The 21,012-nt window shown below is 42.3% G+C and overlaps 1 protein-coding gene across 3 annotated transcripts in view; it reads right to left on the bottom strand.

Moving 5' to 3' along the window:
• LOC5577246 (tyrosine-protein phosphatase 99A) overlaps positions 1-21,012 on the bottom strand; it is a 439,034-nt gene that overhangs the window by 201,527 nt on the left and 216,495 nt on the right. For all 3 annotated transcript variants that reach the window (XM_021854700.1, XM_021854693.1, XM_021854685.1), the window contains 2 exons: positions 10,527-10,653; positions 10,324-10,447 (listed from right to left, as the gene is read on the bottom strand). In XM_021854700.1, coding sequence (XP_021710392.1) covers positions 10,324-10,447; positions 10,527-10,653 — 251 coding nt within the window. The remainder of the gene's footprint in view (positions 1-10,323; positions 10,448-10,526; positions 10,654-21,012) is intronic.

The following is a 21,012-nucleotide window of genomic DNA, read 5'->3' as shown; positions in this document are numbered from 1 at the left end:
GGTCACTTTTTGGTACATCGCCCACTAGTCTGCATCCCGGAACCGTCGTACCGAAGATTAGCTCAAACCGGAACCGTCGTCGTACCGGGGAGTACCAAATACCTCCCTGGCCTACATCCCCGCACTAAATGGACTCGTTCGCGGGAAAATATCAGCATCGGCACTGCTAAAAGACGCAAACCTCTCGCCACTAAATTGGCTCCATGGCCGTGTGACCCCGAGTGGTCTCCATCCGACTCAAATATGGTGAATATCGTCGCGCTATCTCGAAGATTTACGTGTTGCCGGTACAGAAACCAGCTCCTGCTGGTGATAACGAGCTTCTCTCCAAGATGTAATAGCATGCTTCGCGCTGCGGCGCTCTTGTTTGTAAAACCAACTAACATATTGAGCAAAAGTAATGCTTCTTTTCCCAATCAACTGCTACAACGACATCGACACTCGCCAAGACAGGTTGACGTTCTGGTCATCCGACGACAACTGGCCTTCAAAACAGGCTGCTGGCCTCATCTATGACCAACAACCGTGTAAACACTTCCTTCGAACTCGTCAAATGTCTAAAAGGATGGTCTGCAGGCTACCTTCAGCCATCCTATCGCCAAATCATCGAGAACCAGCGCGAGATGTGAAACCGTTTCCTACCCAGCCAACCAACGCAAGAAGTCGGTAATCTACCGGCCGAGTGTTGGTATTCCGCCAACCGAGAGGATCAGTACTTCGCTGATCATGAAGAGCCGTCAAGCAGCCGAACACGTCAAGGTCGAGGTCCCGTATATCAACAATCCGAAGAGGTCCCCAATGCACTTCAACTGCATTCGTCGTATCCAATACAATAGCAATTACCATGAATGACACCTTTTTTAAGTTTGTGTACGATCAAATATAATATGATTTTCACCTCCAGCAAAACAACCAAAATAGAAAGAATACTCAAATCCTGGCCTACATCGGTGTAATCTGTTTATCTGTATAAATATAAATATAAATGGAATGGTGTTTGTATGTCACGAATTGGCATGAAAACAGGACAATTGATTTACCTGATTCTTTCACAGTTAGATTATTTAAGTGTTCTGACGTGTTTGTGTGCACGAAAAGCAGTAAAACTTAACGGGAAAAGTCGCAAAACGGGGGATGGAAACTGACACTTTGTCAATTGATTGTGGTAAAACAAAATTTGTCGGGTAAGTTTTAAACCTTCGGAGACAGTTTATACATAATGCATACAAATAGATATTAAGGCAGCAAGTTGGAAAAGGATATTATATTAGCAAGAGTCGCACATTTATCCTACAAGGTTTGCCGAGTTGAATAAACTCAACGAGCGCCGAAAAAAAATAGTTTTGCTTCGCCTTACCAGAGGCAAGATTGAATCTTCCAACGGATGTAGATTTAGTAACTGGTTTACTTAATCATTGAGTAATCCAGAGCAATTCGATTGAGGCACTCAGATATTAATTTGCTATCTCTCAAAACAAAACTGAAAAGTACTCCTGTTCAGCACTGTTATGAAACAGCGTTTAAAAGTAACACTTTTCAGTAATGTTTTTGATTATGAAAAAAGTAGACCGTTATGTTGTTCATTGTTTTGATTAAAAATAGGATATCCAATGGATCGCAAAAAAAAATCTGAGTACGGACCTGATGTTGTAGTTAAAACAATTAAAACAAACACCTTTCACGCAGAGGGCCTGGATTCGAATGCCATCCCAGAGATAGCCACTTGTGACGTTAATGTTAAAGAGGCGACTTCTTTCTGACGAAAGGGAAGTAAACTGTTGGTACCGAGATAAACTTGCCCAGGGCTAAACATCTCGTTAAAGAAGACAGAAAAAATAAATTATTAAAAACCTCTTAAATTTAAGTGTATTTAAGTTGGTACAAGACAGTAAATTACATATATATCTATAAATTAAGTCTAAGAAATCGATCACAGTATCAGTGGTCGCTCTCATTTGCATATTTGGCACGAGTAAATCTAGAACTAATAATAATTTGCGCAGGGTTGTGATAATTTGGCTGTTTGCCAAATGGCGAAATTAATTAAAGCCCGACAAAAACTCCATTTGACTGTTTTTAGTGCAATGACGTGCTCCATGCAACACCCAATTTGCACTGTTCTGCGACTGAGAACTATTTCTATTATGGATTGCTCGACCATCCAGAGAGTCCAACTGGTCCCGTTGGGGGCCCTCACATCTAGGAAGCATTCACGATCGTTACTAATTTACGAGTGGTGAAATGAAATTTTCATTTAATGTTTTTATCACGTAGCATCACCGAACCAGCCAGTAGAGCTGCTCAGTGCAGTATTGTCGGTCGATGTCGGAAAAGGTGAAACATGGGTCTCCGACGAAAGCAGAGGATAGTTTGGCTCTGAACCCAAACCCAAACCCAGCCATTCATCTCACATTTCGGCAGCCTAGACGTGGTTGTGGTGGGAAGAAAATGCAACTATTTTATCTCCACACCCCTGCGGGCGATTCTCATTGCGGTTGGCCCCGAGGGCTGTCTTGAATAAATAAATTTTCTTGTTCGCACTCGCCCTCTCTTCGGGACAGCATCAGCTTTTGCTGACAGCAGCTCGCCCGACCACTTTTCATCTAGTATCCGTATTGGTTAAGATTCGTTTGAGGAACGATCTCAAAGCGCAACGGAAATGGTTGGTTGAGAGTATGGAGTCGAAATAATCGTCGCTCTTACAATAGCATAGTTAGCGAGAAACGAAGTCACTGTGTATTTAATTGAATTAAAGCTTTTATGAATTATTAACCAATACCAGAAAAGCACCCTAGTTAATTAGTTTGAAAAAGCTAACAATTTTTTATAGAAAGCATTTCCAGCTGAAAAAATAAATAAAAAGAACATTTTCAGCTAGCACAGACCTCACTTTTTCGTTTTATTGTAATGTTGCATGTAAATCTTTTAAAATCTATCACCGTGACAAGTTTAAGTACATTATGGTAATGATAATTTATATAGCATCTATTTTAAATTTTATTTTGCTTCGCTAGAGAACATTTGGTAAAATTGAAAAATTCTTTAAACATTGCTAGTTTTTCTATTCATGTAAGACAATATCATAGAGTTATAATTTTCAAAAGAAATTTAAATAAAAAAACAGATTCACTTAGGTCTAATCCTAATATTTTTGAATCGGAAACCAAAATGTTTTATACATACATGTTTTAACTAAAATATAAGAACTTGTTTTTTGTCATTTTCAAATCGACCACAGCTCAAATCAGATTTTTTTTTTTTGATATGAAAGGAAAATACAAAAGCATGAAACTATTTGTTTGTTTGCAAAAAAAGGAGAAAATCATTATATAAGTCGTACCCAAACTTGTTGGAATACTCTATTTATAACAGGAATAAGAATTTATGCCGATACTTGTAGTGACCATCCATAAACATCCATACATTAAAGCTACGCGACCACGATAAAAATGTGTTTTGTTATAAGCATAAAACGAGCTCACCAGTTGATAATCCATCCTCGACTGAAGTCGAGTCTGGAATATAATATCAAACTGTGTTAAGAACTGTGAAAGTGTCCCTTGATCATCAAGGTATAATGCTGGCTTTCATCCTATGGGGATGTAACGCCTTGAAGTAAATCATTATGAATGCATGTTATGTTTGAAAAGATATCAACAAAGATAAATGGAATGGCTGCTCTCGAATGCAAACCATATTATGCACGGATGTGTTGGTTTACCTCAAACTCGCTAAATGGGTAATAAGTAACTTAATTCGCTCCGTTGTGTGATTTTATTTTCGGTTCTGGTACATCGTTCTACCAGGATGCTGTAGTTTGCCACGGTTCAGTAATGTACCTATATGAAAGTCTGAGTCTGAAGTATCGTGGATTGACTTCCCTTGTTGCTTGCGTTTCTGAGTTCGTATGTGATGCTGCTGCTCACTGGCTGGTATTATGCATTATTGATATTACGTGCCGCATATTTTGGCTGATGGAACATGTGAGGGGTGATTTTATGCTTGTGAAGGTATGCTAAGTGGATTTTCTACAAAGTCTGAATGGGAAATGTTGGTTATAAAAGCTGTATGATGTATGAGTGATGAGGTAGCTTGAAAGTTTGTACAGCAGTGATCGATTTGATTTATTGTTTTACGATTCAACTTGCTTTACAATTAAAAGCCATCATGAATCGCAAATTTTAGATTGCTATAAAAAATGAGATTAAAAAGCTAAGTGTCAATATATATGATAGGATAGGGAGCCTTCCATAGCCAAGTGGTTAGAGTCCACGGCTACAAAGCAAAGCCAAGCTGAAGGTGTCTGAATCCTGACTATATACCTTTCCCAACCTCCTACTCCGTAGCACTTATGAGGGTGTCGTTGAGTCGGTGGCCTCTCATTAAGTAAGTGCTACATCAACATATCCTTCCCCTATCCCAAGTTACGGTAAAGATGGGCGTGGTCGGGAATAGCGATATTCATGCTTTTATAATTCTTATCTATGATTAGAACAAGGTATACTCCCCTGTCTTGTTCCTGAAAGCAGTCTGGATGAGATTATTAAAAAAAAACGTGAATATTGCTAGTATCCAATCTACGAAGTATACCGTAACTACGCTAACGCTCACGCATTCTTTTGGTAGACTAAAAGTCCCGGGTCACCAGCTCTGATACTCCTCTTCACGTCCCATACAATTGAGGGTTTCGGTTCGTTCCAAGCTCGATCGCCTTGTCTCACAAGTTGACCGATTGCAGGGAGTGCTGTGTCGGTGATTTCCTCCAAACGATCGGATGCGCGCCGTATCAAAGGGAGTGTGTTGTTATGGCTGTTCTTCGAAAGAATACGGATGGCTGCTCTCGCTACGCGCTGTACCGTCAGCATTTCAGATGGTAGGGTGCCCGCTTCGGCCATGATCGAGTTAATCGGGCTAGTGTCAAACGCTCTGGAAGCAAACCGAACCATTATATTATACGCCGGAGCGAGGATCTGCAAAGCTGCTGGTCCTCCTTGGCTCTCCAATCCGACTCCGTACGTCAGCTTTGCAGTGATAAAGCCGATCCGACTTGCAGCAGACTTGTCCGATTGCCTCGGGATAATTTGGCTCCAATCATCTGGAGTATTCGTAGACGTGACCCACATGCTTTCTTCGCAATCTTGCAATGCGGCTTGAATGTCAACGTACGATCTAGAGTGATACTCAGAACCCTCAGCCGATTTGTTTTCGGGATGAAGATTTTGGTCAACGACAATATTCCTCGCCGGCTCCCGACGCGCATTCGGGCTGCAGTAGAAAATATGCTACTTTGCCGCGGACATTGCAACCCCAACACTCTTCGCCCATTTGCAGACAGCCTTCATGGCGGTCTGCAGTTTTTGGTGTAATCCTTCACTTTTATTCCTTTTTACGACGAGGAGGATGTCGTCGGCGTACATCAGTATGTCGACTCCATCCGGCAGTACCCGGAAGAGGGGCTGCATCGCCGCCAGGAACAGCGTTACGGATAACATTAATCCCTGCGGCACACCATTTTCCAGCTTGTGTTCACTGGACGTGTAACCACCCAACGACACCTGAAACGTTCGCTCCAAGAGGAAGCTTTGCAGATGGTTCATCATCTGACCACGTATCCGCCATGAAACCGTGTCACCAGGTAGTGTCGTATACCTTCGATAGATCCAGAGACGCTACCTAACAGTGCTCGTTGGCGTTCGGTATCGACCTCTCCAGCTCGGCGAAGTACGTGGCGGTACCGCGTCCCACACGAAAAGCGTGTTGACGCTTGTCAAGTCGTCCGTTGGACTCCAGCTCCGTGATTAACCGACGGTTAACGATTGGCTCGAGAGTCTTCGCCATGCAGCTGGGCAGCAGGACCGGAATCCTCACAGATCGGCATCGTAATCGGAACGACGAAGGCATTCCGCCAGCTGGCGGGAAACTCACCGTTGCCCTAGATTTTGTTCAGCAGCTCCAGCAGTACAAACTTTGCGGGCGCGGGAAGACGTTGAAGCAGCGGGTACCCTATCGCATCGGTACCTGTCGAGGCACCTCGCCCTTTGTCGAGAGCCCACAGAAGTTCGGCTAGGGTGATGTCAACGATGTACGCGTCGCCGGTATTAGACGAAACATCTATGGACTCCCTCTCAGCTGCCATTTTCGCCATCTGAAACGATGGAGGGTAGCTGGACGTCGCCGATCTTTCGCCGTAGTACGTTGCTAACTCTTCCGCTACTTCTTCGGGGTTGTCCGTAAAACCGTTAGGCCGTTTGAGAACAACTGAGCGTCTCGTCCGATTTCCGCGAAGTGTGTAACCGTACGCCACAATTCTGGTGTCGTGCTGTGCGGGGAGGTCTTCCACGATTTCTCCTTCGCTTCTTTAAACGTCTTTCGTGCCTGCGCTTTTGCTGCTCGGAAATCCACCAAAGCTTCGGGATAATCTGGGTTGACCTGCTGTAAACGTCGGAGTGACCGAAGACACTTCCGTTGCCGATAGATTGCCGCCTTTGCCTCGGGGCACCACCACGGTAGCGCTTTCGGTTCGATTCGGCCACTAGTCTGCGAAATGGACCTTGTCGCCGCTGCAATTATTTTTTCAATGAAGTTTCCTACATCCCACTCGACCTCTTGGCGAATAGTTTCTGTTGTAATCCGTTCGTATGCTCCCAATCAGCTCGATCGTACAGCCATCTTCGTCGCGTTGTTTGCTGATTTGACCACCCAGGTATGGACACCGCAATTGAGAAGTTTTCACAGGTGAACCTCCGAGCCAGACTCTCTGTGCAGATGGTCACATCAATCGCCAAAGTGTTGCCCGAAGCCGGGTCGATGCGGGTAGCTGAGCCGTCATTTAAGATCACCATTTGCTTCATCAGGGTTGTTTCGGCTATGAATTGCCCAAGCGCGCTTGATTGGTGCGATCCTCATGCGATGTGATGAGCGTTGAAGTCTCCGAGGAGCAAAATCGGTCCTTCCAGCTGGTCGAACAATTAATCCAATGCGGTCTGGCACTGAGCTGAACTCGGCGGAACGTTTATCGACACAACGGTTGCTTGGGTCGGCGTGCGAAGGCGAACAGCGACGAGATGCAAAGGAGTGTCGATCTGCACACGTTCGAACATTATACCTTCTCGGATGGCAAGGCCTACACCGTGTTGCCAATAGTTGACGTTCGTCAACTGTAGCAGCAACGTGTAGTTTCTGCCAATGAAGTCTGGCTGAACAACAGTCCGGTTCACGTTGGTCTCCTGCAAGGCTACGACGCGAGGTCGGAGATAAGCAGCTTTAGCTTACTGATGTTGGCCCTTAGATCACGGATATTCCACTGCAGGGCGAAGCAGCCGCCGGAGCGACCATTCGTAGCTGATCGTTTTCTTGATGACGAGGTTGATGTTCTTTGGATCGGCGTATCTGAAAGGATTACAGGCGCGTCAGTACCTGTTTGTGGTTGAGAATTCATAAGACTGACCTGTGGGACGTCTTGCCCCACAGTGCCAGACATTGCCGAAACTTCTACATGACTGCTTCTAGAAACACCGGCAATAGCCGGCACTGGGAAAAGAATTTATGTAGTATCGTCGGTGTTCTCGTTGTTGGTATCGATGCTATTGCTTGGTGTTGATACATAGTGGATTGTATCGCGGCGGTTTTGCAATGTCGTGGTGTCGTGTAGGATACCATCGGTTACGGTGGTGAACTCGTCATCAACGGGTTGGGGTAAGACGTTCCGGATGACTCCTTCAGCCTGCCGTACTTGCGTCGGAAGAGGTACTATACTTTCCCTACTTCCGAACCGAAAAGTCTCGTTGTCCGTATTTGTGCGAGGGTCGTTGTTGTATTCCGAACGTTGTTCGAGAGTGGGGTTATCGAAGATGCTGGTTAGGGGGTATCTCCGATACCTCAAACTCTTCGCCGGAATACTCCATCTGAGTCAGGTCATGGGTGGTGGGTGCGGTCTTCCTCAGGGGCGGGCTGGTATCTGGCGAGGTGGCTGGTTTGAGATAGATGAATTTTGGAGGTCTTCCGCGCTTGGTCTCCTGTACGGCCGGGGAGTTGTTCCTTGAGCGTGTCATCGAGCCAGCTGTCGACTGAACCACTTGTTGCTCCCGGCTGTGGCGGGGCTTCTCAACGACAACGGTTTCGCTCACAAGGTGCACTCTTTGTGGGTTAGACTGCTGCTTGACCTGCTTGATGAAAGTCATCATCTGCTCGATCATCTCGTTTTTCTTTTTATTGTCTTCCTGTGTCCTGGCGTTTTCCTTATCTCTTTGGAGCTTGGCCGCTTCCAGCTCCTTAAGCTTCTTTTAAAAAACGCTCTGTTGGGCCGCTACCTGGGCGAAGCTACCAACTTGTTGCTCCACGCGTTTTCTGGCCTCCGGGAAACTCAGGTTTTCACCCGCTTTCATTCTAATCACTTGCACTTCCTTTATATATACCGGACACTGGCGATTTGTTGGCCGATGATCACCCTTGCATTTACGGCACGACGGAGCTTCACCGCATTCTTCCCCGTGGAAGTTCTGCGAACATTTGATGCAGCGTTGCGGTCTAGGGCAACGAACACCAGTGTGCCCGTAGCTGAAATAACCATAGCAGAGCATCGGGTTTGGAAAATAAGGACGAGTAGCAACACGCAGTTAGCCGACTTTCATATACTCCAGGTACGTGGTCCTACAGAACGTAAGGATCAGCGCAGGTGTATTGACCCTTTTGCCACCTTCATTTCGGATGATATGCTGCACACTAAATGCAAAATGTCCTTTTCCTCCATCTGAATTAGATTCTTGGAGGAAATGACGAGGGACAACTTCTACCAAAGTTCCGTCAATTAGCTTCGTTAACATAAGTAACTTAGCAACTTGGGATGGGTCGCGAACTCTTAGGGTGTATTTTGTACCCTGCGCTCGGATTTCGCGCTCTCAATAGGCCCGCCGGCACATGCCCCAACCGATTTCCTGGTAATGAATGGGTTAATCGGCGACGCTACTCCGTTGTCCCAGCCAGTTGCAGGAACGTCAACTCACCAAATTGGTTTGTTGGGTCCATGTACTTCGATACTCTACGTTTCACAGACCCACCTGGGTCGCCGCTACTAGCGGCCGCCATGTTGTTTCACGTGGAAAACACTTCCACTGGCAATGGTCACCCGTTATTTACGCCAAATGGACGATAGAAAAGTAAAAAGAAAGATCCTACTGTAATGTCGGGAAGAAATCCAACACCGGACTTTCACTATTCACTTTATTACGCTTAGTTATTAGGCTTAGTTTATACTTACAGAACGGTCGATCGGTAAAAGAGACCGATGATGGGGACGCATGGTATTTTATAGGGTGCAGAACAAAATGGTTTTACAATCTATTGAGCGTGGAGAAAGTTTGTGTGGATTATCTACTTCAAGGTCATGACTACTTCTATACACTACTACTATTTCCAAATTACCACAGTATATAATTAATGTATTCTGAATTGCTAGTACAACACCTACCTTCTTTTCCCCTTTTTCACAACATTTTGTGGCCCTTCTGGCACGCACTGTAGTATGCCCCTGAGGTTTATGGACAAAAGGTCGAAATGACAAAAGGTCGAAAGACAAAAGGTCGATAGGACAAAAGGTCGAAAACGATTTGCATGGTGGAAAATTTCTCCTTCTTTGAAAAAAAAAAAAATTCGACCTTTTGTACCTTCTTTTTTGTTCTTCGACCTTTTGTCCTTTCGACCTTGTGTCTTTCGACCTTCTGTCCTTTCGACCTTTTGTCATAGATTTGCATTCGTATATCGTGTGGCAGGTACGATTACACTTTATGCCCAGGGAAGTCAAGGAAATTTCCAGTACGAAAAGATCCTGGACCGACCGGGAATCGAACCCAGACCAAGGATGGAAAAAAATCGTCTCTAGCGACAAACAACATGGTATTCGAACGGTCTAAGAGGGCCGTCGCTCTTGCAGCAGCATGATTTGAAAACCTCACCACGCGCGCATTGTACCGACATAAGGAGCATCTGATGCACTGTTTGTCGTGGGCCTCGTATATTGTCTGTCATTTATTACATAGATTTTGCTATATTTAATAGTTTTTATCGAAACATCTTGGCGTAGATATTCGTAGAATGTGTCTTAAGCATCCAGTGAACAATTTGTCCTTTGAAGTTGAAGACCATCTAAATTGTAAGGCTGAACTTTCATTAAACTTTTCCTTTACAATGTACGGAATTCCTTGAACTAGCTTTTTCTTATACACAAAACACCATAATTGCAAATTCTCTCTGGTGTACATCCATCCAAAACAAAACATTTAATTTTCTTGTTGATTTATAATCATTGGGAAAACTGCTGCCACTCACCTGGTTTCGATGACAAAATTATTGATCGGTGCATTGCGGGGGTCTTGTGTATACGCCCACGACAAGTTTACCGTCCTGGACGTGAAGCTAAGCACGAGCGGTCGCCCCGGAGGGTCTGGAACGTCTGCAAAAACGAGAATCAATTATTGTCGGACACAAGTCCCTAATAAACTGCTGGCTGCTGTTTGAGATGCTTCACCCACCTTGTACCAGCAAATCCACTAGCGCATCCGGACTGTGTCGATCGTTTACAAGGCAGCTATATTCGTCGGTATCGGAGGCAAAAGCCGGATTAAAATGAAGACTAAAATTATCAGGTAACAACGTAATCTGTCGGGGAGAGATAAAATACAGATGAGAATATCAGTTGTTTGAAAGCAGTAATTAGAAGGTGAAAATGTGATGAGCTGCTTGTGGTTTAGAGAAGCGTTTCGGAGCAGGGAAGCGCTGCACTATGGGGTATAAGGACAATCTAACTGGCCAAAAGTATTAAGGGATATTTTCCGTATTCTTAAGTCAATGTTTAGCTAGTAGCGAAACACATTTTTATTAGTATTTTAATGTATCATGGGTGACTTACACACTTAAAAACAATCCCAAGAAATTCTCGACTCTCAGATTGATCTTTCTAGCTACGCTACGGCTATCTAGTTCCCACTTTCATAAATTGCTTATTTTTTATTCATTTAGACGAAATATTGTCAGATGAATTATTAATACAAACATTTTTAAAATTTTTGAGACAAAAAAGCAATATCTAATGAGATTACCTTTTGGGTCATTAACATTACAGGTATGTTTAATATAGTAATTTTTATGAGGTTTTAACTTTTTATTTATGAAATCAAATTTTTTTCCTTAACAATTCTATTACAATTCAAAAAACTTTACATGTCTATTTAGTTTTTATATTCCAAGGTACTATTTTATCTTAGCGTATCAAAACATTAAATGTTCAAGAAAACGATTTTGCTCGTTCAATGATAGTGATTCTTTTGAGATTTTTTAGAATATCACGATAATATTTTTAAGCCAAGCTGGAAATTAGGAAAGTTGATGTCATTTCATTGCATTCATTTATTTAGTTAACATATTAACAGATAACACTGAATCAACAATTTCACGCCACAATACTCGGTTCGTGGCCGCATCTCTCCATCTTCGGTTCTGCCCCAGGCTCGCCAAATCAATGCACACTTGATCCGCCCACCTAGCTCGCTGCGCTCCACGCCTTCTCGTACCAACCGGATCCGAAACGAACACCATCTTTGCAGGGTTGCTGTCCGGTATTATTGCAGCATGTTCTGCCCATCGTATCCTTCCACCTTCTGGATACTGGGTTACTGGGTTCGCCGTAGAGTTGGGCGAGCTCGTGGTTCATCCTTCGCCGCCACACACCTTTTTCCTGCACACCGCCGAATATCGTGCTAAGCACCCGACGTTCGAAGACTCCAAGTGCTTGCAGGTCCTCCTCGAGCATCGTCCACGTTTCATGTCCGTAGAGGATTACCGGCCTTATGAGCGTTTTGTACATGGTACATTTGGTGCGGGTATGAATCTTTTTTGACCTCAGCTTCTTGTGGAGGCCATAGTAGGCCGGACTTCAACTGATGGTGCGCCTCCGTGTTTCACGGCTAACGTTATTGTCAGCCGTCAACAAGGATCCAAGATAGACGAACTCGTCGATCACCTCGAACGTATCCTCGTCTATCGTAACACTGCTACCTAGGCGAGCCCTGTCGCGCTTTTGTCCCACCAGCTAGCATGTACTTTGTCTTGGCCGCATTCACCACCAATCCAACCTTTGCTGCCTCGCGTTTCAGGCGAATATACAGGTCTGCCACCTTTACAAATGTTCAGCCGACAATGTCCGCGAAGCAAACAAATTGACTGGATCTCGTAAAAATCGTATACCGGCTGTTAAGCCGGCTCTCCGCATAACACTTTCTAGTGCAATATTGAACAACAGGCCCGAGAGTCCATCACCTTGTCGTAGTCCCCGGCGGGATCCAAACGAACTTGAGTGTTCGCCTGAAACCTTCACACAGTTTTGCACGATTCCAAAATATCGATTCAAAAGAATCGATTAAATCGGTGAATCGATTCGACATATCGAATTTGAATTGATTCAGTAACATCGCTGTGCTGCTCAAATTTGCCCAACGCTAGTGCCGACATGTGGAGAGACTTAAATCTTCTGACAAACGAATGTGAGGTGGTTGAAAGGTGGCGGCAGCACTACGACGACCAATTCCATTCTACCAGCAGTTCTATTTTTACCGCAAAAAAAATATTCAAATCACGATAACTTTTTTGTTTCCAACAATATTTTTCACAAAAAAACAAACTCTTTGTTGTGACGGAAGAGTACTGAAGCCCAAGCAACGTGTTGTTTTTTTTCCTCGTATCGTCGGTGGTGCGGTTCCATTTGTTCTCTGTTTACGCGCGATTTGCTGGGCAGTGGAGTAGTCTGTTGATTCTATTCTACGTTCCCGTGGAGCGAGCGATAGAACCAAGTGCACAGTTAATTAATGATTAAGTTATAGGCAATTCCCGTCTAAGGAATCTTGCTGTTATAAGATTTTGACGTTCTGAGGTTTACATATACACGACGAAGCACGTGTCAAATGTACGAATTGAAATTGAAACTGCGAAAATTACATGTACTTTTAGTGTATGCATAAGTGTGTTCTGTAATGGTTCAGCCATTCGGTTTTTTTTCTTTTCATATGAGTAAAATGTGATAACACATGCTTTCGTCCTGACAGCTGGATGTTGCGTTTAGCTATTTGTACCACAAATTTTGAATGGTTTGTCACTTCAAGTGTCGACATTATTTTCTTCTACTTGATTTTTTTTATATCAATTGAAAATATTATATTTATGAGCATGTTTATATCTCACAAATAATTGTTTATAATGGTCCTCACTAACAATTATCCCTCCCAGTAACCTTCGTGGAGATGCAAAGGTAAACACGGTCTCCAAATAGCAAAGGTTACACACTAATTTTACTTCCCCTAATTCCACCTGACTGCAAGGACGTGACCGGCGCTGTTAATGGTCCTGTTTGAATAGAGACACTCAATTATGAACACTGGAGACGATCCCAACCGAACTTTTAGTTGATTCTTTGTGCATTTTCACTGACTTCGGTCAATCACGGAATATCAACCATCGATATGTGTAGTCAGTCTAAGCTAACCTAAGCTAAAAAAAACTCTTTGTTGTGACGGAATTCTTTGTGAAAGTGGCAACACTGAATGAAAGAAGTGGCCTCCCGGGCCGTTGTTTGGTAGCGCGTAGTGAACACCAAAATCAAAAATTATAGATCGGATTCTTCGGAATGGCTTCCTCACCTTCGAGCAATGTTCGTTCTGCTTGCCAGAGTCAATGTCCGAAGACGTTGGATGGATCTAATGTGGACCAATTTTTCGTGCGCTAGTGTTGACCAATGGGTCGTCAATAGTGATTGGTTCTACCCAAAGATTGTCCCAAGTAGTGTTCGGCGCTTAGAGTTCCTGATGTGACTGGTAAGAAGAGGAGTAAGAAGGCCAGCAAGAAAAGTGATGCAAAGTTCGATTAGGGAGTTAGTTCTGACGTTGATCCAATTGAGAAGCAGTTGGCGGAGGATGGATGGATGGAAGGAAGAGCAGCTGAAGCAAGAACGGTAGATACGTGAGCTGGCACTCCATGTTCAATGCTAGATGAAGGAGCAGCAGTTGCACCACGAACAGGAAATGTAGCATGCTCAGCTGACTGCGAAGAAGGTGTATTTCAAGAAGCGAGATGCAATCCGGAAGCAGTTTGCTAGCAGCGTCAGTAGAGTCAAAGCGTTGGAGCATCAAGAAAGCGCTGTTGGTGGAGTTTCGGCAGACCATCCGAAGCATCAAGTGTATAAGTGGTTGAACGAGCAGACGGAAGTTGCCGAAGAGTAGTCGGTTACCGATTTTCTGGGAGCGCACTCGAAGAGAGATCCACTGCAAGCAGATATGAAGTCAAAAAGAGTTGGCAAGCGAAAGTCGATGAAGAAAGTACCAGAATTAGTCAAAACCGAGTTTGAATCTTGCGGAGACAAAAGCAGCGATTCTTCGGCGGGTGCAGTGACAAGTAGCCATTATAGCAATAAAGTCGGTTACGGGCCGGGCGAAGCGTTGGTCAAAAGTCGAAAGATAGCAAAGTTGACGATAGGTCGGGGAAAGCCACCGGCTAACATTGATTCCCAAAGTGGGCGAATTCGCCCCCCTGGGGGCGATTTTCGGGTTCAGGGGGGCGAAAATTTGTAAAACTGAATTTGGGGGGCGAAAACGCATAGAAAGGGGGCGAAAGTAACAGTAATAAAATTGAAGAATTGTGCAAATTACTTTTAGTCACAGTATGTATGTATTTTTTAAGGGAGACATTTGTTGGTTCTGATTTTCTTTGAACATATTTCAAAATCAGAAATATTTAATTACTTTTAGTAGGGGCAGCTAAAGTTTTTATTGGTGAAATCTGATTTTTCACAAAAAAATCTTCATTATTAATTTTTGAATATTGGTTTCACGTGGTTATCAGTAACCATGATAACCAACTATTTTAAAACTTTTGTCAAATTTGATTTACCAAAATCGGGTACTATGAATAAAATAACTTATTGCTAAAAACGTAAAATTTCAAATATGGCTTATACAAATATTAATTTTCTATTATGTCACACACCATCCAACTCTTTCAAAAAGTCGGAAATTGAGAAAGAGAGAACACAATTTCATTATATTTTTGACTACTATAGGGTATTTAAAGTTTTTACGTCACCAAGCCCGGTAAAAAAAGATCAAAAATGGTACAAATAAAAACGCTATTTTTCCTTCCATAGTATTAAAATAAAAGCTCGTTAAATTGGTTTTTTTATTTAAATCTTTTAGTTCCTTATTTATTTTTAACAAGTTGCAGAAATCTGTAATGTGATTGATATGCGGATACGTTTCGCTATGGGACAATTTGATTCAGTGGTTTTCCTAATCTAACTGAACCCTACCATCAATATAGCTTTCTAGAAGGTTACATAACTACACAGGTACCTTAAGGCGGTGGAGTGCGTGGGCTATCGCTATCGCGGAAAGAGTACATCGATTATCAATCACAGCAACTCGGGCGACTTCTCTTGGGGCGCTATGACATCTTTGGTCTTAGCTATTACCACTCTGTGTGCGTCACTCCACGGTCTCCAATTGTCACTCTGGTATAGACTATCAAAGCATGTCCATTTTCGACTCTTGATTTGCTTCTTGAGAGCTAACTTCGCGTGAAAGCTGCTCCGCGTTCTTCTCTTTATAATTAGGCCTTAGCCTGACTGGTAAGGTAAGTGTCTAGTTATAGAGTGTCTGTTATGACAAAGCAGGATAGTAATGCCATACAGTATTTCCTAGTGGAAGGCCGATCATCCTTAATCCTCAAATAATTAGATCTCAACTTTGAAAGATATCAGAACATGGATGCACATAGTTGGAAGGAGCTTTTAAAAGACAGGGAAAAGATGAAGGGAAACTTGATGGAATTTATAAAAATAAAAAAGTGTAATGTCTGATGGAAAGTCATCAGATGGAGATCAGAATTCTAGATATAAACGTATGAGATTGTTTGAAATGTTATTTCAACTCCATTTTCAATTTGCACTTATTGTGCCTAATAAAATCCGTGTTATCACGGCTTCAATTCTTTAGAAGAACACTTCCTTGGAAATCTTTCCTAAAATGAGCTATGCCTAAAGGTCACACTTACCACGGGTTCTCAATAGCACCGGAGTACTTTATCAGTTTGAGTTCACTGTTTTCAAAACTCTGATGTTGAATTGATATAGTTAACCTCAAATATGTGACAACTGAGTATGAGATATTATCCTACAACTGTATACGTGTCATTTGTAAAACATTAGTTCAAAATCCAAATAAATGTTGAAAATCACTTTTGGTCAGCTAGACTTGCAAAACTCCCCTCAGTGCATTGGTTCAATGGAAAAACTATCCCACTTTTCCGATAATGATGGTAATTTTTTGCGCACCCAGTTAGGTTTGTCCTAGCTGGTACGGCCGAAAAGAACATGATAATTACTGCTCTGATGGCATTCTCCGGGTTGGTATCCACTGAAGGTAAACGAATGAAGTCAGGGTTGAAAACATTTGAATGGAATGTTCTCTCTGGGTGTCGAATTTATGGGGATTCAACCCAGAATTTTCTCACGAAAAGCATCGAGCAAGCACACAACCTGTCATTAATCTCGTTTTTGTCAGATGTTGCTGATGGTTGCCGTCAGTGTTGCCACTGGTTCGAATGCTGCTAAGATAAATTTCCATGTTAACAAGATTCATGATGAAGATGAAAGTTGGACCTGTTGTCCAGCTGCCTCTGTTTTATTGCGGAAAAGCAACCAAGTGAGTCAAGCACCGTCGACGACGTCCATTGATTTTGTGAAAGAAACCATTTTTTACCAAGGATTTCTAAAAGCATGTCCGAGCACACCTAATGAGCTTTTTCTCGGTTACTCACCACTAGTCGTCTTTCTATCGTAGCTGCTTGAGTGGGGCTTCTGGCAGATTCTTGTCAAACAGTCGTAAGACGAATGATATTTGAGTAGATCTTGGCTGAGACTAATACCCACTTCTTCAGCCAGCATTCAACCTGGGGTAAGAAGACGATGTGTAATTAGTGTTTCGATTTAATCAAATTTAGTCATAAACTTTCTCTTACTGTAGTTCAAGCTCTGTAGAGAAAAACAGATGTTCGTAGGGTTTTGTTGCTTCGCTCTGCGGCAGCTTGACGAGAAGTGCATTCAACAAAAGTCAAATTATTTTGCACACCTCGAATTTTTGCTCACCCAAGATAATGTTAGTTAATTTTATCAAATAATAGAGACTTTTCTGAAGAAAATCAATCCTCCTAATAACTTGAGTGTTGTACCGGCAGTGCGAGAACCGAATCTAGATTAGGACTAATGACTAGCTCCGTCGATGATTAGTCGAAAGCTTCCATTAGCGTAATTGATTGTTTTATTTCATTGGAAATTCTGCTTGTTTGCCGAAGAGATAAGGATGCCGGAAGGAAAAGAATTTGATTGGTTTCATATCTGAAAGCAATATCCAGATAGATGCGGTTGATTGATTGTATGATTTGAAAATGGGTCAATCAAATAGGTCTCTAGAATCTGCACAGACATTATCAATGCTGATGGGTATTTATTGTGGGCAGAGCATTCCGACTGTGACCGGAATGTTTGGATTGCCAGTTCTCTGTAAGTTGTCAAGACTGAATCTACGAATATGACGTTATTCACGATGTTATATGAATAATTAGGTATAGGTATGAACTTGCTTGGAATAAGTAGTAGCTCAACATTCAGTCAATCACATAGCTTAGAATCAAATACATTGAAACATCAATTTCTGTGATGGGTTGAAGGTTCGAAAACATAATCGTACGAACTTGCCCTCCAAATTTAGCATGCATCAAAATTCGGAAATTGACATTAAACAAGTCCAAAGTAATAATTGTGCGATTCAGTTTGTTTGAAACTATGTCAGTATTTGTTTATGTGTTCTACCTATCTTGTACCTTGATGGCTACAGCGTAGCGTCACGCCATTTCCGGATGTATTGTAGAGATTGTGTTGCGGTGTATTGTGCCAAACCCATTCGCGCAAGGTAGATTGAGTTACCATTAATCTGGCAGCACGGTTAATGCTTAACTGCCGATAGGGCAGTAAAGCAATGACGCTAATAGGGAATGAGGAGGAGGACAAAGGAGAAAAACAAAAACAAACATATGTGTAGAGTCAACTTAATTCAAGTGCTCTCATATTTTTTGATGAAATATACCATCTGTATCATTTATATATTGAATTCAATTGTAAGTACATCTAATTATCAACACTGAAGTTATACACTTATGAATTATACAAACACAAAAAACTGGAAACGATAAGGACTAGTAAATGTAAGTAAAAAAACGAGTTATAATTAGTTTTTGGGGTTGTGAGTGTGTTCGAGGGCTGGAGTTGTGCTGTCGTGGTTTTCCCAATTAAAAGTGATGAAAATATCAGTGTAAATACAATAATGTGCTATCAGATCATGGAGTGAACCGTTGGGATGCCGAAAAAGTAGAAGTTTGTTACATTTAGTGCTGTAGGTGATCAGAAAATTGCTTTTTCTATGGCAAATCGACATGGCTGTTAAATTACTCTCTTCTGCATATGAAGCACAAACTTATACAATAAAAAAAAAGTGTATTACTCTTTCGGTTTTCAGTAGTAAAATAAATAAATATGCCTCTCTTGGAATCCCCTTTGCAGGTGACATACGGTATTGACTACGGCACCTGTATGTTTTTGGGTTGGAATTCCAATCGAATGTATTTCGCATCATTTCTAGGTATTACTTGAAAAGCAGTAGTTGGCTGGCTAGAATATAATGACCGTGTGGAAAGTATCCAATTTATTGTAACTTTGGTGGTTACGGAGAAGCGTGTACCTTTCTACTGCGGCATAGGTGGAAATGACAGTTTTAACTCTCAGCCGTCGTCATTGTTATTGTTAACCTTCTCTGTCTGCTGGCACGGAGTGCAATTAGTGTTTTAGAGCCTAAGTTTCAAAATTCTAGGGATTTGTGATTATTGTTTTGCTTGCATTGAAAGACAATGGCTGCAAAGTGGAAGGCAGCGGTCTTCCGTGAAGGATTAGACCTCATCAGGATCAGGATTAGTAGGAATCGACCACGATTGTGGAGTGAAGAATGTGTTTTGCAAGTGAGCGCAACTTTGTCCTTTGGATTCAACTGATCACCTCAACGAAATAAGTAAACAGTATGTGTTCGCTAATCAGCTGTGTTCTGCCTCAAGAGAGTGTTATTAAAAAAATGTGCAATCTAGAACATATGATTTCTACAGGAGTGAGTCCACTTAAGAAAAATTGCCACATATTAGAATGGTGCTGGCAGAACAGTTTTCTGAAATCACTGTACTGTGATGCGTAGTAATTCCTGTCATTGTCACTCAGCTGACGACAGAAAACGAACACCGTAAGTGAATTATTGTAACAGGTTGTAATATTGTGACTAACTTGAAGTTGTTAGAAGGAGTGTTGCGTGAGTATGTGCATCGTTAGTGACGGGACAACTAGTTTTACAATCCTTCAAAATGCAAAATGAGATATATTTTAATATTTTAAGAGCTGTTCACTTACATATGGTCAGTTATCAGAAATGGATCGTGCTAGTTTTGTGATTCCTTTTCAAAAATGAAAAACAACTTATTGATTTAATCGAATTCAGGAGATAGAGTGACTGATACACAGAATTTTAGTTTTACATAAAATATCTGTTACTTGTATTTGATAAAAGCTTTGTTATTGTTAAGAGACTAAGAACTATTCGTTTAAATCGGATTCATCAGTTGATTCTGCAATATCTCGTCAATCTTTTTGTGTAAGTGCTCCTTGTTCTGAGCTAGTTCAGTCCATTCATCGTAGGACATATTACGATAACGTTTCATTGATGGCAATATTGAATCCCACCAGGTATGAGATGGCCTACATCGACGTAAACGAGCAGCATACAAGCGGGACGCAGCTTTTGTTGGGTGAAAGTCAGGACGGCGTTGAATATGTCCTCAGTAACGCAGCTGATGTACGCGAACTCGTTGAGTGATACTCTTTTTTCGCAGTAGCACACGGACAGACCGGCGCAGCACGTTCGGGTCATCGTGCCGGCACAATGCTGCCATTTCTCTTACTATCTGTCTTTCATAATTTCGAAGGGAAGTTCTGCTATGTTCGGCTAGCACAGCCGTCTGAGTACCATAGAGCAGGGCAGGTGCCAGGGCGGTGTCATATATCAACCTTCCTATATCCCGTCTAGGTTTGTGTTGCTTCAGGAAATCCATTATAACTCATGAAATCTTAATAGTATTACGGCATCGGGTCCTAGTAGTTAATGGTCGGTCTAATTTTGGGGTCAGGAGAGTTGTTTTTGAACATCGTAGCTCTTCCCAAGAATCGTGATATGATCATGAGTGGGACCAGTTGGGTCACGCACAAGAACTTGACATTTGTCTTTATTTAGGTTCAGTCCAATGGTAGCTAAAAAATCTTTGATCGACGCAACAATGAGTTCAAGTTGTTCTGGTGTCTCAGCAATGATGAGCATGTCGTCAGCGTAAGCAAGGACGATTGGTAAGGTAATTGAATTACCTTGATTTAAACGGAATATTCCACATTCTTCCTCCACACTCTCGAATACAGCTTCCATTATCAAGTTGAACACGAAAGGGCTCAATAGGCAGCCCTGTTTGATGCCAATTCTACGCGGTGTCGAATGTGACAGCTCTCCTTGCCATAGTGTTTGCTCTGTATCACCTCGTAAGCATTCTATCACCCGATTGATTACGCAATGTGGTACCCCTTTTCCTGCAAATAAACAACATTGTAGAAGCTGCTTATGTTTTTGAAATTCTTTGTCAGACTTGATACCTCTCAATATCGCAGGAAGACATTTAAAGTTGACCATGTCAAAAGCTTTCTTGATGTCCAATGACATGAGAGTTACCGGTACACCACCATTCCACCGCTCTTGTAGTATGCGTTGTACCACAAACAAATGGTCGGTAGTGGACCTTTCCGACAAGAATGCAGCTTGATGGTGCCCAATATCGCCAACATAC

Source organism: Aedes aegypti, chromosome 1, assembly GCF_002204515.2.
Source record: "Aedes aegypti strain LVP_AGWG chromosome 1, AaegL5.0 Primary Assembly, whole genome shotgun sequence".
Taxonomy (NCBI): domain Eukaryota; kingdom Metazoa; phylum Arthropoda; class Insecta; order Diptera; family Culicidae; genus Aedes; species Aedes aegypti.
The sequence above is the reverse complement of the archived record's forward strand: the minus strand, read 5'-3'. Positions and strand labels throughout refer to the sequence as shown.